Raw genomic sequence first — 16,333 nt, forward strand, 5'->3', positions numbered from 1 at the left:
GACTTTTTTGTAGACCCTTTTAAGATGTACAATATTGTAGTACATTATTTTGATCTATCTCGTAGGGTTCAGCCAGCGTTTGCAATGTAAGCGCAAAAAATGTGTTTATTTACGACATCACATTAGAAACCTCTAAAATTATCAGTGTTTTCCTACTATATTATGCATGTATTATACATATAAACCTTTCTCTTGAATCACTCTATCTTTTAAAAAAAACCGCATCAAAATCCGTTGCGTAGTTTTAAAGATTTAAGCATACAAAGCAAACAGACAGCGGGAAAGCGACTTTGTTTTATACTATGTAGTGATGAATACTATCGCAATCTAGTTAGCAATAAGATATTTTTTAATACATAAAAAATATGGGATATGAAACGTTTGCTTTGTCTAACTTTCCCTTAATACAATTTCTTAAAACCAGTGCCGTCTTCAGGGGGGTTTAGGGGGCTACAATTATGATCGCTGTAGTTAAAAGTCTTCATAACACTAATTTTTTTAATAAGGGGTCAATCATAAATACGTTCGCAAATAAGGGAGAGAGAAGAGTATTTCTTATGGTGACCAAATTTGACAAGGGAGTACGAGGAGGGGGTCTAAGGAAATGTAGTGTTCGCAGTTCTTAAATTTTATTTAAATTTTTTTCTTAAGTTTTTATTACGACAGTTATTCTCAATGATGTTTTTAACCACAATAAATCGTTTATAAGGGTGATTAGCTTTTGTGACGTAATATTTGTTAGGGGGGTCGCTAAAAGTGTGACGAAAGGGTCCAAAAAGATGAAATTCCTGAAACCGGCACTGCTTGAGCCACCTTGATATATATATATAAAGCTTACGAAAATGTTAACTTCCTATTATACTAATGGGATATGCTATAAAGGACCTTTGTTCCTATTTTTTTTCTAACTGTTACATCTTTACGAAATTGTCCTCTATATTAAGTTATTTACGAAAGTAATTGTTACCTACGTTATTTTGTTTATTTGAGTTCTCTTGCCGACCTTATTCTTTAATTAGATCCAAATAAAATCTCCTAAATATGCTGGAACATTATCCCGTGTTATTTTTAAGATTCTACTCTCAATCTTCATTTAAGATAAATTCGTTGTCAACGCGAATTTATTTTAAAAAAGACTTAAATATTTAGTACTGCTAAGTGTAGTATTTCATATATGTCGAAAGGATCTTCAAAATACTTAAATATATTAAAAGCTGCAGTTAGCGGTAAATTTTCATAGATGGCGTTATACTACCAATAGCTCGATTAATAAATCGAGTATAGCATGAAGCAATAGTTAGTTATCGAAACCGCTTGTAACTTCTAAATTAGGATAAACTGTTGTTCATAAACCTATTTTTCTAGGACATGTTGCAGTGTTTCCTCCTCCTGGTTCTAATTTTATATATTTTAATATTCGTTTTTCCCAAATCCCGTTTGACAAAATTAGAACATGTTACATACCTCCCTCGCGCCAAAAAGAGTCGGCGTCATTAAAATTACAAATTTTGTTAAGATGACAGTTTATATGTATATTTCTAATTTAACGTGGGTGTAGCTACGTGCTGATGGTGNTAAATAATTATAGATATTATTAATAGCTTAGCTAAGTAGTAACAAGACAACATGTGCAAAGACACGATAGATAGTAGAAGTAGAATTTATGCAATAAAATAAAAAAAATTAAAAACATAGGAAAGAGTGTTTATTACAGCGAACAATAATAATAATAATAGTAATAATGGACGACAGAACAAGTATGCTTGTGTGTGTTTTATTTTATTTTTTTTTTTTTTTTTAATCGATGATACTCAGTAGAACTTTCTTGTAATCTCCCGATGTGTCGCCCTGCGAAAGGTACAATTATTAGTTAAAAAAAGCGTGTCATGCAATTGTTAAGAGCCAGAGTTTCTCGCAGCAATAGAAACGAACCGCAATTCGGGCTTCTTTTATAAAAATAATTTGTATATGTTGTCTTTAAGACAGATAAACCGGTGAAAAAAGGTATTCGATCACCAGAGAATTGAACCCCAATCGCTTACGACCGGACGAACATTAATTAAATTTGCACCCAGTTAACTTCAGCTACGAGGACCGCCCGAGTTCAAGTCCCGGCCGATGCAATTCTGTTTTTCGTATACCAATCACAGACGATTTTTAGTTTAATTAATTACTCTAACGATAAGTACCACAAATTCTACTCTACCAACAATAATTATGCATTATAAATAACGTCTATTAATTAATTAATTAATTAATGTGCTTTCATGCTCGCCGCTACGAGAAACACTAGTCATTTATTACTAAACATTTTAAAAATGACTAGCGGGTGCATTGCGATTAATTTTCGTGAAGGAATTAAGTTTTTATTTTTTTTGAAGTGACATAATAATTAAACCAAAAACGATTACATGCAGGGTTAATTTTTATGTTAAGAGTTGCTAGTATGACACAAAAACCATTAAAACATCAAAATTTTTGTCAAGTGAAAAATAATTTTGTAAATTTTACTTGAAATGATTTAGCACACTTAGGTCACTTTTCCATACGAAAGGAAACGGTAAAAAAAATCGAAGTGATTTTGTAATTAATTAAACATAAACGTTCACCTGCACGAATAATTTGAAAATTTGTCAAATACGAATTACGATGGAGACGACGAACTGTAATAACATTAGTAAATACCTAAACCAAGAACCAAACAAACACCAAAGACCTAATGTGTTTGATGCACCCACCATCAAAAGCATGAAAACGTAAAGAAAATTATAATAAAAAGTAAAATCTACTTACGGTGATCCAATCTTCAAGCGATTTTCCATACTTGTCGGCGAATGCCTGCTTGATGTCTCCCAAATCGATTTCAGATCTTGATACGATTATACGGATGAGAGTTTTGTCTTTGGTACCTAACCCAGCCATGGCGTCGTGCAAACGTTCGGCGAAATAGCCCACTTTGCTTTTTACACATTTTACTAGAAAAAGAAAATAAAATATTACTTCAGCACGCAAAAAAGAATGAAAAATAACGAAAAAAAACTACACCATAAGATTCTTTATGAAATTACGAGACATTTTTTCCTTTGCAGTTTTTCAATCCGACTCGTAATAGTCGAGTAATCAACGATTGAAGATTAGCCAATAAGAGCACACTTTCTTTGCTGCAAGTAGAAGTGCAACCATTGCAACCTGCACTTGCAGCGCGCATCGATTGGTCTAACTTTAATCGTTGATTACTCGAAAATTACGCGTCCGATCGAAAAACTGCAAAGGAAAAAGTTTCTTAGAATTTCTTAAATAATCTAATGGCAGTTTTTTTACGAATCTTTTGTTGCTTACCAATTCCAAGTAGACCTTTCTGCACGCTTCCTGAGAATTCCTTTTTAATAACTTCTTCAATATCTTTCCCTGTCAGTCTTTCGTATTCGGCAAATGTTTGCCTTAATTGCTGGTAACTTCTTGTGACCAGGATCTTGTTAAATTCGGATTCTTCAGTGCCCCATTTTGCTTCGCCAGCTTTGATTAGGGCTTCGGCATCGGCTGTCGCCTGGGCTTCGTTTACACCTTGATTTTCATCACGGTTTCCCTGCAAATAAGAAAATTCGTCGGTCAGAAAAACAACATCGTCAAAAGAAAAAATCAAAAAATAAAGTTATTACCTGGGCCAACGAAACCAGGAGGCGTTTGAAATGACCAGATGTGTCGCCCTTTAAATCAGACTCGAGGGGTTTTCCGTACACTGAAAATAATTTAAAAATCAGTACCTAAACGTACCAAAAATAGAAATACAATAAAAAGTGACGTCATTATTTATAAACGCATTCTCGTAGCAAATATTTTTTGGATGACTTCATACGTCTCGTTCACGTACAAGCGTGACCTGGAAAGGCCAAATTAAAAGGTCAAATTCTGCGGAACTGTTTCTTTGTTTTGGCGAAGGCGCTGTCTTGATCGTTGTTTGGAAACATAGTAGATTTTTTAATTCTAATAGAATTAAGTAAATGTTTTATTCGTAGTAGATCCAAAAGGAAGATAATCTTTCCCAAAATAGTTAATGTTTAGTAACCATTTTACGTTTTGTAAATACAACTATAAATTTTATTATTTCTGATTAATCTAGGACTACACTACATTAATTCTATTTTTATAAATCCACAAAAAATTCTGCCATCAAATCTTTCGATATTTTAACAAGACTCTGGCATGAATCCAAGTTGTTCATTAATTAAAACATGTAGAATGATTTGTTGACATATTTTGTTTCAAAACAACAATTAATAATGAAAATGTTTCGGTTCATATTGTGTTTTCTCTTTGTACAAAATAATTACAAACAATTTTACCGACGGTATTTATTGTGAACCAACAAAAGAACCTTGATAGTGCCACCTATTTCGCAGGAAATCAAACCCACCAAATGGATAACAAAATAATCGTTCAACAGTGAATAATCGTTATTAAAAACCTGTATAAAATTTATTTAATATTGTCGTAAACAATTTATGTAGAACAGTATGACTAATTAGTTTCGAACTCGTCACAAAAATTGTCACTATCGCATCCAATTAAACATAAAATCGTTAATTGGATAATAACTATATTTAGATAAAAACTAGAAACAAAATGATTTAGGTTTACTTTAAAATTGCTCATTAAAGTCCAAAGTTAAACACAATTAAAAAGTCAAGTAAATATAACTTACTTTGCTCATAAAACTGGGCGATGGTTTTGATTCCATAGTTCGAAAGTGTACACAAGATCTCAATTATGGCTTCTTCGTCAGTTCCCAATCCGGCAACAGCATCGTGAAGTTCCTTGGCATAAAATTGGGGTAGGGGTGTCATTAAAGCCACAATAACGTCTTCGAACTTTCCCCCTAGTTCACTTTTCAATTCAGAAATCAGATCTTTGCCATATGATGTTTTAAACGTTTCTGCTATTTCGAGTCTTTGAACGATTCCCCTTCTTGCAAGAACGTCAATAATGGCCCTCTCGTCGGTACCAAATCCTTTCATAGCTTTTCGAAGGGTTGCAGCATCGGCAACAGGGTCGAAAGGATCGGCAGGGTAGACTGTGGGAGTACACTACAACAGAGAAAACAAAAAATCGACCAATTATTTTATAACAGGCCTCGTATAACGCAAATTTAAGTATTTTTACATGAAAAAAAACTCAACCTTGAACATTTCACAAGTGACATTGAAGGAATACTCTAAAAATTATTCTTTTAAGAATACACTACACTCTCGCTCTTATAAACTGCGAAAAACAATTTTATCTTTACTTGTTAACACCAGTTAATACGATAGCAATAAACAAGCAAAATTATTTTATGATTCACTGTACTCAAATAGCAATAATAATAATAATAATAATTATAATTTGGAACAAATGCTTTTCGTAAAAACGTTAATTGTATGCTAAATAATTTTCCCGGTACTACAACATCATCATAAATTAATTTTTCTAATCTATTTCAAATAATAGACATATTCATTGTGATTGTAAAACATTTTTATCTGTATNTCTTATTTCTTGTTTTGTTACCATTTATGGTACCTACCATTTCTAGCTTATGTTAAAAGAAAATTAGGAGTCCAATAAAATAATTATCATTATTTTATTGAGGAAAACATCCAGTTCCATTTTATTTTAAAAATTGTATTACTTATAACTTCTATTATCGGTAACAAATATTTTCGTCGCAGAGTACCCAACTTTGGTGAACTACGAGACCTATTTAACTAACAATGTTACACTTTTAGAATCTTATTTCTTGTTTTGTTACCATTTATGGTACCTACCATTTCTAGCTTATGTTAAAAGAAAATTAGGAGTCCAATAAAATAATTATCATTATTTTATTGAGGAAAACATCCAGTTCCATTTTATTTTAAAAATTGTATTACTTATAACTTCTATTATCGGTAACAAATATTTTCGTCGCAGAGTACCCAACTTTGGTGAACTACGAGACCTATTTAACTAACAATGTTACACTTTTAGAATCTTATTTCTTGTTTTGTTACCATTTATGGTACCTACCATTTCTAGCTTATGTTAAAAGAAAATTAGGAGTCCAATAAAATAATTATCATTATTTTATTGAGGAAAACATCCAGTTCCATTTTATTTTAAAAATTGTATTACTTATAACTTCTATTATCGGTAACAAATATTTTCGTCGCAGAGTACCCAACTTTGGTGAACTACGAGACCTATTTAACTAACAATGTTACACTTTTAGAATCTTATTTCTTGTTTTGTTACCATTTATGGTACCTACCATTTCTAGCTTATGTTAAAAGAAAATTAGGAGTCCAATAAAATAATTATCATTATTTTATTGAGGAAAACATCCAGTTCCATTTTATTTTAAAAATTGTATTACTTATAACTTCTATTATCGGTAACAAATATTTTCGTCGCAGAGTACCCAACTTTGGTGAACTACGAGACCTATTTAACTAACAATGTTACACTTTTACCATCTTATTTCTTGTTTTGTTACCATTTATAGTACCTACCATTTCTAACTTATGTTAAACGAAAATTAGGAGTCGAATAAAATAATTATCATTATTTTATTAACGAAAACATCCGGTTCCATTTTATTTTAAGAATTTTACTACTTGTATCTTCTATTATCGATAACTTAAATATTTTTGTCGCAGAGTACCCAACTTTGGTAACTTATGAGACCTATTTAACAAGCAGTGTTGCACTTCTACCAAATTCTACATTAAACGAGGTGATAGAAAATGAATAATAAAAGTATTAAAAGTTAGGAAACTCACCTTAAAAGGGTAGTACTGTTGGTTTGCCATTTTGAACTATTCTTCAATGAAACTAATGCTGCAATTGTGAATAAAAAACCAATTATTACTAACGATAGGTGAGGTCGCACAATCCACTCTTAGTAACAAACTGTTTAATGAGTAACTGTAGGTATTAGTATAAATTTTATAGCATAATATGCACGTTAAAAAACAGTTCTATACTATTCCCCTCACTACAAAACAACTAAATACATCACCGCGCTGATTTTATAATGAATCGATGACATCATTTCTCATGAGTAGGTCTATGTAACATACATTTAACAGTTCGGGGACAAAACATGATTCATTTCATTAATACCAAGAAAGATTTTTCATTTTTACCAAATTATCTGTTTCTGTATTTATTATGTAAAATGTTAATTTTGCAAACGCGGTTATACAATTCCGATAATATCCTCGATCAATAAGTATTAGGTAGGTGTGTAGAGGAGGCAAATTTATTGTCCTCACAGGCAAATGATAAAACAATCGAAGGTCTCAAAAACAATTGCAATATTAATTAATAAATATTTTTCTAAAATGGAGTCTTCAAAATGATAAGGCTGATATATTAACATTTTATTGATAAAATTCTTTTACTAATCGCTCTAATTAAGTAATTTTAATTGTATGAAAGATAAAAAACTTTCCACACCATGATTTTCCGGTAAATACTTGCTTACAGTTTACATGAAACCACTCCCTTTCCTTCATATTATCATCTCTAAAAATAGGCCCACGAAAATATGTACCTACTCCTTTCTAATAGGCCCACAAAATTTTCTACCCAACAATAGTAAAAAAATGAAAAAAATATGTTTTATACCTATCTAAAATAAAAAGAGGTCAAACAAATTTGCTTTCAAAAAATCACACAGCGGTCAAGAGTCAACTTACACACACACACACACATGCATGTTAAATTCTGAAACCCTAAATATATAAATTTAAATTTAGAAATGGGCCCAATTGGTCACACCCTTTACAAATTGCTCGCGATATATTTCAATTTTATCTCAAATGGGAATGGAAAATTGCTTATTCTACTTACATTTTCCTCGTAACTGGCACAGGTTGTACGACAGCTATGTGTGTTCAAAAGCAGCAACACCCAACTAATGTATGACCCAACAACCAACTTAATATGTTGAGAGAAGCCGGCTTGAGAAAACCAACGAAAAGTAAACGCGGTTCTTGCCTGTACGCTGGGTAAACTTTACGTTAAATTGTACAAAAGGCAAGGTTGTGAGCTCCAACAAGAGTTTTACTTTGCTTTTGCTTTGCTTCGCTTTACTCCTCGTCCTCGATGCACATTCCTTCTCTGACTATCGAGTAAAAAATAACCATGTCAAGGTTGTCTTATTAAACAAAAAAATCGCTCTGCGAAAATTTTTCATTAACTTGTAAGCGATCACGATAAAAATTTATAAAGGAAGAGCTTTTCCAAAAGAATTTGTAGGTACTTTTGTCAATTTTGACTTAAAGCGACTAAATAATGTCGGAGAGAAAAGGTGAAACATCAAATAAAATCAATATCCAGGACTTTAAAGCTAAAAGCTTCTAAAAGGACTAAAGCTTTTTTGATCGTCTTGATTTAGTCATTCTTAGAAAACAGAACTTTTCTTTATTTTATCTTTTTTTACTGTTTAGGACTTTATAAAATTCATATTATACTTCTCATAGGCTAGATTATAATCGTCATTATTTTTTTTCTGCCCTTTTAAATTCAATATTTTCCTTTTCATGGACTAGATAATAATTTTAATTCTTTAATTCCCGAATTTAATTGCTTATCGATATTTTACTTTTCATTGGTTCTGTTTGGCAAAATTCGATTTAATTTTAATATTATATATAAAAGGAAATTATGAATGCAGTCAGCACGGTGCAAAGTCGTATTACGTAAGTGAATGTTAGTATCAACAATTTCTTATCCTGCAGTGTACGATGTGTTGCATACCTATTTACAAACGATTCCTTTAAATTTTAATCATTGATTATTATACATCTATTNATTACTATACATCTATTAAAAAACCATAATGGCCGACATCAGTAACAATGCGACAACAATTGAAAAAGAATGATGGCCGACAACAGCAACAATTAGAAAAGAATGATGGCCGACAACTGCAACAATTAAAAAAGAATGATGGCCGACAACAGCAACAATTAGAAAAGAATGATGGCCGACACTACGTCATAATATTGTTCACAAAAGTGAATTTCGACCACTCGAAGCAATGGAGCTAACAATTTCGAGCTTACAGTGACTAATAGTGGGGAAAAACTAGTTTAGTATAATAATTCTTTTAGACTGATTCAATTTTATGGTAAGAGTTACGCGATTTTGAGTTTTTTGCACATATAGACACATGTACCTACTTCTCATTTGATGCTCACAAAATGCAAAAATTTCACTTAAGTATTTTAATTATACATGCGTGAGCTGGAAGACAAGTCGTTCCGCACCCTTTTTCAATGAGCGTAAAATTCCTAAACCTTTAATTAACTATGTGGTAAATGTACGTTCGACCAAACAAATTGCTATTAAGTATATACGTTTCCCTAATATTGGAGAAAACGCTGTTGAAAATGAAAAAATTACGCAAGAAAATTTCAATACTCGGTATATTGTTGGAAGTAAATTATTATAAAAACAATAACGTTAACATATGTTTGTAGCAAAATAACCAGAATCCACAGATGAAATATTTGCATAAATGTACAAAAGAAATACCCGTGTAAATGACCTACAAAAGTTACTATAATTATATGTATATATGGTAGCAAAAAAGAAAAAAAACATGCAAAACTTTATTTTTTTATATATATGTATATATAAATAAAAGACACGTCTCCAAATTACAATTATATACTGCACGTTGTTGTTGTTGTTATATCTCGTTTATCCTTCCAAATATTTATTTAATTTAAAGAACAAAAACAAGCAATTTACTCCTCCAAGAAGAAATAATTTCCTGACCGTTTTTGTTCAACATCTTTGACGGATTCGAGTTTGTTGATTCTCGGTCTGAAGTTGTTCGGATCCCTTCGAAAAGTGATTCCCAGCAACTCCAGGAATTTATTCATGCCCGCTAGTAACGTTTGGGGGGTATGGGCAATGGTATTGACCGACGGTGTACCCTCGAAAACGATAACACGGTCCGCCAAGTAAGTTGCCATTATAAAGTCGTGTTCCACCACGAAACCCGTCTTTTTCGCATGTAAAATAAATCTGTAACACACAATTACAATTATTATCAATTTTCTTCATAATACAACTATTACATCGTTCGCAGATAACGTGATTATCAAGCGACACACACATTTTACACATGTTTTGTTTTCATGTGTAAAATTATTGTACATTCCAAATTCCATTATTTGTTTTTAATAAAATAAGAAATATTTAACTATTACGATCGTTGGCCTCAGTACGGCCCTTATATCTGCGCTCGACACACAACCCTTCATTATTACTAACCTTTTTATTACTTTGGCAGCAACAAGACGTTGTTCAGAATCCAAATAAGCACTTGGCTCATCAACAAGGTAAACATCAGCTGGTTTACCCAAACACAACACCATGGCTACTCTCTGGAGCTCACCACCAGATAAATTTTGCACCTCCTGATCCATTATGTCATCTATTCGCAGAGGTTTCATCACATCAGTGATAAACTGAGGATGAACATAAGCATCTCGAATTTTTTCGTGAAGCAACTGCTGAACAAGCCCCTGGGACTTTGGACTTATCTTCTGAGGTTTGTAACTTATATGTAGTTGTGGCAATTCCCCTAATATTAATATAAGTAAGTGAACAAATTATTTCAAAAAGGAAAACGTTGCAAATAAGAAGTAAAATTACCTGAACCATCATCTGGTTGCAAATTTCCTGCTAACATTCTAATAAAAGTAGTTTTCCCAGTACCATTTTCTCCTAATAAAACTAAAATTTCGGAATCAGAGAACTGGCCCTTTTCCACCTGTAATCTAAACGAGCCCATCGTTTTAACCATTGCAGGATACTCATAGTGGCTTATACGTTTCACTTCCTCCTCTGCTGCAGAGTCTGACACCTTAAATACCAAAGATTCGTCTCTAAATCTTAAATTTTCTGTCGGAACGAAGCCATCCAAAAATATATTGATACCTGTCATAAAAAAAATATAATTTGAAATAACTTATCAAAAATTATTCTTAAAAATCTAAATTTAACTTTTTTTTGCAAAAACAGAATTCCTTACTCAATACAAAACAAATATAACTTGTGGTGATTCTAAATTAGATTTTGATAGCAAATTGTATTTTAAATTCAAAAATTGTTTAAAATACCTTCACGAACAGAGAAAGGCATAGTAACAACTCCATAAGCACCTGGTACCCCATATAAACAGCAAATAAAGTCTGATAAGTAATCAAGAACACTCAAGTCGTGTTCAACAACAATAATAAATCTGAAAAATATAAATATATTAAAAAACAAAATTAAAATTAAAAAGTATCAATTACTTATCAGGGTGAAGCAATGATCTAATAGTCCTGGCAGCATTCAACCTTTGCTTAACATCAAGATAAGATGAAGGCTCATCAAACATAAAAATGTCACCATTTTGAATGCATACCATTGCACAAGCAAATCTTTGCAGTTCCCCTCCAGATAAAGCAGAAATTTCACGATCTGTGATGTTCTTTAGATCTAAAACATGACAGAAAAATACTACTAACTCTGCTACAGTTAGGAAAAAAGTACCAAGCATATCACAAATATCTTCCAGATTATTCATTTCAGATTTCTTGTTCAAAAGTTGTGTTACTGTCCCTTTCACAGCCTTAGGTATCTGATCAACATACTGTGGTTTTATCAATGCTTTCAAGTCATCCTCTAAAATTTTGGTAAAATAGTTTTGCAACTCAGAGCCACGGAAATGGTTCAGAATTTCTGTCCAGTCAGGGGGATCCTAGATGCCATAAGATGCTTATTATAACAAATAAAATAAATTAAAAGATAACTAACCTGAAAACGACCCAAATTAGGTTTCTGTTTTCCTGCTAAAATCTTCAGAGCAGTTGACTTTCCTATACCATTGGTCCCCACTAATCCTAGGACTTCTCCAGGTCTTGGAATTGGCAATCGATGTAACTTAAAGGAGTTCTTGCCATATCTATGAGTAGTGTCTCTTTCCAAATTACTAGGTAAATTTATAATTGTAATAGCTTCAAAAGGACATTTCTTAAAAAAAGATGAAATTAGCATCAATTTAATGTTTAAAAGCTTTGCTTTTCTAAACTTAACATAAGTTAACTTACTTTGACACATATACCACATCCTATGCACAATTCTTCCGAAATAGAAGCTATTTTACTATTAGGACTAACTTCTATGCAGAGCTTTCCCATCCTAACAACTGGACATGACTTCTTGCATTCCTGCCGGCATCGTTTGGGCTTACACTTATCAGCGTTAACGATTGCTATCCTAGTTAATTTATCTGTTTCTTCAGTTGCTCTTCGTCTAGACATTCTGCTATTACTTCTAAAGTAGATAACAAAATTTAGTTCATGCTGATCAGACACATAACCTTATGCATATGTTTCCATTTCTTCACAATTTCTTACAATTTTCAAAACATATTCATCAATTATTTAAATAAGTCAAGGTTCTATTTAAGCAAATTTACAATCCTACTTTGAAATGCTGACCTTTATATGAGATATTAACTTAAAATTAATATTTTCCCATCGATTTTACAACATACACAACCTCAACACCATTCGAAAAGACAGACGAGACCCATAGATGGGAGAAGAGCCAAGTCATAGATAAACCCATAGGATAAACCCTTCCAATTCCTTATCCATAGATAAATTCATTGACGTTCATTCAAAACCATAAATAAAGTTAGTCGTTGGTGAATTACACTGAATTGCATTAAATTTTGACTCAAATTTTATTAACTTTGCTAACCATTTCATTGTAAATTTTGTTATTTTCAAAGGTTAAAATATTTACCACATACGTTTTATATTAAATTGTTAAGATGCATTATGTTTGTCGGTTATATAACCACATACAAATTTTAAAAATGTAAATTATCTATGGTAGGAAGTGTACTATTATCTATGGTGCACTGTTTTTAGGTTAAGGATAGCACAATATTCTTAAAAAAATTAATTATTTGCTAATATCGTAAATAAATTGATTATTATTTATAAAAATTAACAGCGGTACGTTTTTATTTCCTGGTGTACATATTACAGTTACACAAAAGTATCTTGAGATGGCCAAAGTGGACATGGAATTGAAAAAAGTAAGTTTAACTAAGTGCATATATTTAAATTTAACTCTAATAATCAATTTATTTGCAGGCTTTCGCCGAATTACAGGAAAAGGCTATTGACACGACTCAAAAACTGAAATTAGCCGATCTTCAAATAGAAAGTTTAAAGAGAATGAAACAACATTCTATTCTAACTGAGCGGTACATAAATATCTAATATTTAACATTAATTAAAAGGCATTCCTTATAAGTATTGATTTTTTTCTAGTGAAATCTCAACTCTAGATAATGACACTAAAACTTTTGAATCTGTTGGTCGAATGTTTATCTACACCCCACTGCCAGAAATAAAGGAAAAGTTAAAAAAACGTCAAGCCCTTGCAGATGAAAAGATTAAAATTGAAGAAAACAATAAACAATACTTAGAAAAAAATTTAAAAGAAGCTGAAAATAATTTAAGAGAATTAGTTCAGCAGAGAAAAGATGCACATGAATAAACCTTTTTGTTTACTTTTATAGATATTATTGAAGAACATTATTCAAGCTAATGACTATATTTAGCATTACAAAAAAATTAATTAAGTTGTGTTAATATGTTTTTTTTTATTATTTATTAAAAACTAGTCCATAGCCAGATAAGTATGGACCAACCTTTCCTCAAGCTAAGTCTCAGAATTCATATGTAAAATCCATGCTTATCTGAGTATGACTTTAACTAACATTTCTGTGTGCAAACGAGTTTTATAACTAACTGCATTATATAGTAATTAGTTTTGATAACATTTTAATTATATACATTATGAATTGATATCTACATAATTTTACTTCTATAATAATTTCTCAGTTAAATAAAAAAGAAATTAAGAAATGATGTATAATTTGAACCTTAATAACATTAAGAAATAGTGCTAAGAATAGTTAATTATGCTTTTATGAAGCTTTTGTGGAGGAGCATTTCATTTCATTAAATTAATGGTATACATGTATGTAAAGGTCAAAAAATTCAAAAGTCGTCGTGGCAGTGTTCACAAGAGTAAAAGTAAACTTACTTCCCAGTTGTTTAGCCATAAATATATGAATTTATCGTTTTAATTAAAAGGTATCTAGTAGATATTATATTTGCATATGAACTTTATCTTCTTAATCTGTTTACATTACACTTGATTTTCTTAATGCTTTATTTATGACTATTTCTCTCTAATATTAATATGAAAAGTTTGGTTTCTATTCTATACAGTCAAATATTTATTTTATTTAAAAAATGAATTGCTCGTTATTTTTAAGCCAGGTAATAAAAAGTTTCAAGGTGCTTGTTGAAATGAACTTAATAAAATTAAAAAAACTTTTAGGTGCAAATTTTAATGCACGCTCAACAAATAAAACTAAATGAAGCAGATCCAAATGATGATAAAAATATGTACAACTGGCTAAGAAATAAAAAATACGATTTAACTTGGATTTCTTTGAGGCACGAATTTCTAATAAGACAAGCCCTTACAAAGGTATGATGCACTTTTGTTGTTACTTTCGTACCTTCAATATGTTTAGATTTTCTAATATTTTTTGCGCTTTTTGTAGATATCCTCAGATCAACAGACTGCAGTTATTAAAGAACTAGTAAATTACACTGAAAGTAATGAGAATTTAGATCCATCAAGGATTCCAGAAATATGCTTAGACATATTAAACAAGACCATCACTTCTGAGATAGTGCAAACAGAAAGCTTAAGACGTGCCAGCACATTCAGAAGAAGTATCCGGATGTCTATAAGATCCAATAGAGTCTCTCCAAGTACTTTAATGATGCGTACTGATCAAAACAACGAGAAGAAATCGGTAACATTTTGTGAAAATCCTAAAATTTATTCTATATACAACTAAAAAGGGGGAAAACGTTCACACCAATCTAAAATCTCTAATTTTCTTTAAGTATTTACAAGGCAGTCTGTTTTTCACAATTATTCTGTTCATAAAAGAACACTAAATTAAAATTAAAATATAGTTTCTGAATCAAGATTCAAAATAGTTGGAAACCACACAAATGAATCGCCAAATTAAAATACACCTGTGACAGAGAAAAGCTCTACTTTTTAAATTAAATTGAAACGTATAATTTCCTTTACTAAAACAGAGTTAAAAAGATAATTTGAAAAATGACTTCCTAAAGTTCTTCTTTACACAAAAGTGAATCTTATTGTTAGTAAAAGTTGTAGATATAAACTATGACTTTATATTGTAATCAAGTGTCTTGTAGCCTTTATGTATTATTAATCAACTAATTTCTAAAATAAAAGGCACATTTCCAACACACAAATTATTTATTCCTGTACAAATATTCCATACTATTTGTAATAGTAAATTCTGGAATGTTTAAACAATTGCTTTCATATCACTGTACAAATTATAATAAAAACGTGTGCTTCATTTTAAATGCAAACATTAGACAAGACTGTTAAATTATTACTTTATGTAAATGCTACAGACATAAACGTCCTTATTTAATAGCACAACACAATTTTTACTGTTTGTAACTGATAAAACTTTTGTTAAAACCCACTAAATATCTAACATAATATATTATGGAAAACAGAAGTAAATTATAAGAATAACAATGAATTATTGAGAAAACAAGAAAATATCTTTTACTTTACATTACTTAGATACCACTTAAATATTAGTATTGTGCCCATGTTTATGCCATTCGAATGGACTGGATAATTTGGAAAACAGCAGACCCACATACAACAAAAATAAATAGAGCTAAAAGCCACGGTCCAACAGGATAGTTTTCATCTTGCGGCCTCTAAAATTCAAAAAAAGATTTATTAACAAAACACACGTATCTATCTGATGCATGACTGCCAGCAGGTACAATATGGTACAAAATACTTACAGATGATTTTGGTACATTTCCTCTATTTACAACGTTTTTACTAGCTTTTTCGTTTGCAAGACGCATTCTTTGTTTGGGGGCCATAGTACTTTTTTCTTAGTTCAATTTCAAATTTTTAAAATTAAAATTAATTCTAGAAAAACTTTGCACGTCGTTGCAGCACCCGTCAAAAATAATCAACAAATACAAGTGTCCGTCATATTTATAGTTTCTCTATGAATGTCTATGAATAAGATCATAGAGAAATATGAATATTACAAATTTGAAAGGTAGATTCTTTTTTTTCCATTTTGTTTAAAAATGAAAAAACTGTTAAATAATACTATAATTTACAT

At 30.9% G+C, this 16,333-nt stretch overlaps 5 protein-coding genes across 9 annotated transcripts; 2 read left to right on the forward strand and 3 right to left on the reverse strand.

Moving 5' to 3' along the window:
* Positions 1-1,782: 1,782 nt before the first annotated feature.
* Positions 1,783-8,196, reverse strand: LOC108733923 (annexin B9). 4 transcript variants are annotated; one of them, XM_025981174.1, is made up of 7 exons: positions 7,873-8,196; positions 6,798-6,855; positions 4,703-5,084; positions 3,660-3,739; positions 3,340-3,586; positions 2,794-2,975; positions 1,783-1,848 (listed from the first exon to the last, which is right to left on the reverse strand). In XM_025981174.1, the coding sequence occupies exons 2-7, from the start codon at positions 6,825-6,827 to the stop codon at positions 1,798-1,800; spliced, it is 972 nt and encodes a 323-aa protein (XP_025836959.1). In that variant the 5' UTR covers positions 6,828-6,855; positions 7,873-8,196; the 3' UTR covers positions 1,783-1,797. The 4 variants fall into 4 exon arrangements, with proteins under 4 accessions (XP_025836959.1, XP_025836961.1, XP_025836960.1 ...); XM_025981176.1 differs by lacking the exon at positions 7,873-8,196 and adding an exon at positions 7,648-7,666; XM_025981175.1 differs by lacking the exon at positions 7,873-8,196 and having other exon boundaries at positions 6,798-7,024.
* Positions 8,197-9,623: 1,427 nt separating this feature from the next.
* LOC108734571 (ATP-binding cassette sub-family E member 1) lies at positions 9,624-12,636 on the reverse strand. Of its 2 annotated transcripts, XM_018466195.1 has the most exons (9): positions 12,528-12,636; positions 12,135-12,360; positions 11,842-12,057; positions 11,578-11,785; positions 11,337-11,523; positions 11,160-11,281; positions 10,693-10,977; positions 10,309-10,621; positions 9,777-10,059 (listed from the first exon to the last, which is right to left on the reverse strand). In XM_018466195.1, exons 2-9 carry the CDS (start codon positions 12,345-12,347, stop codon positions 9,777-9,779), a joined length of 1,827 nt encoding a protein of 608 aa, XP_018321697.1. In that variant the 5' UTR covers positions 12,348-12,360; positions 12,528-12,636. The 2 variants fall into 2 exon arrangements, with proteins under 2 accessions (XP_018321703.1, XP_018321697.1); XM_018466201.1 differs by lacking the exon at positions 12,528-12,636 and having other exon boundaries at positions 9,624-10,059; positions 12,135-12,347.
* A 315-nt stretch (positions 12,637-12,951) lies between these two features.
* Positions 12,952-13,973, forward strand: LOC108734610 (prefoldin subunit 1). Its single transcript, XM_018466245.2, has 3 exons — positions 12,952-13,135; positions 13,194-13,306; positions 13,374-13,973. Exons 1-3 carry the CDS (start codon positions 13,106-13,108, stop codon positions 13,600-13,602), a joined length of 372 nt encoding a protein of 123 aa, XP_018321747.1. The 5' UTR covers positions 12,952-13,105; the 3' UTR covers positions 13,603-13,973.
* A 152-nt stretch (positions 13,974-14,125) lies between these two features.
* LOC108734603 lies at positions 14,126-15,535 on the forward strand. Its single transcript, XM_018466234.2, has 3 exons — positions 14,126-14,393; positions 14,455-14,607; positions 14,684-15,535. Exons 1-3 carry the CDS (start codon positions 14,367-14,369, stop codon positions 14,984-14,986), a joined length of 483 nt encoding a protein of 160 aa, XP_018321736.1. The 5' UTR covers positions 14,126-14,366; the 3' UTR covers positions 14,987-15,535.
* A 129-nt stretch (positions 15,536-15,664) lies between these two features.
* LOC108734621 (stress-associated endoplasmic reticulum protein 2) lies at positions 15,665-16,180 on the reverse strand. The gene is made up of 2 exons (XM_018466253.2): positions 15,999-16,180; positions 15,665-15,908 (listed from the first exon to the last, which is right to left on the reverse strand). The coding sequence occupies exons 1-2, from the start codon at positions 16,080-16,082 to the stop codon at positions 15,798-15,800; spliced, it is 195 nt and encodes a 64-aa protein (XP_018321755.1). The 5' UTR covers positions 16,083-16,180; the 3' UTR covers positions 15,665-15,797.
* Between the last annotated feature and the right edge of the window lie 153 nt (positions 16,181-16,333).

This window comes from Agrilus planipennis, unplaced genomic scaffold (assembly GCF_000699045.2).
Source record: "Agrilus planipennis isolate EAB-ADULT unplaced genomic scaffold, Apla_2.0 scaffold1, whole genome shotgun sequence".
Classification (NCBI taxonomy): Eukaryota; Metazoa; Arthropoda; class Insecta; order Coleoptera; family Buprestidae; genus Agrilus; species Agrilus planipennis.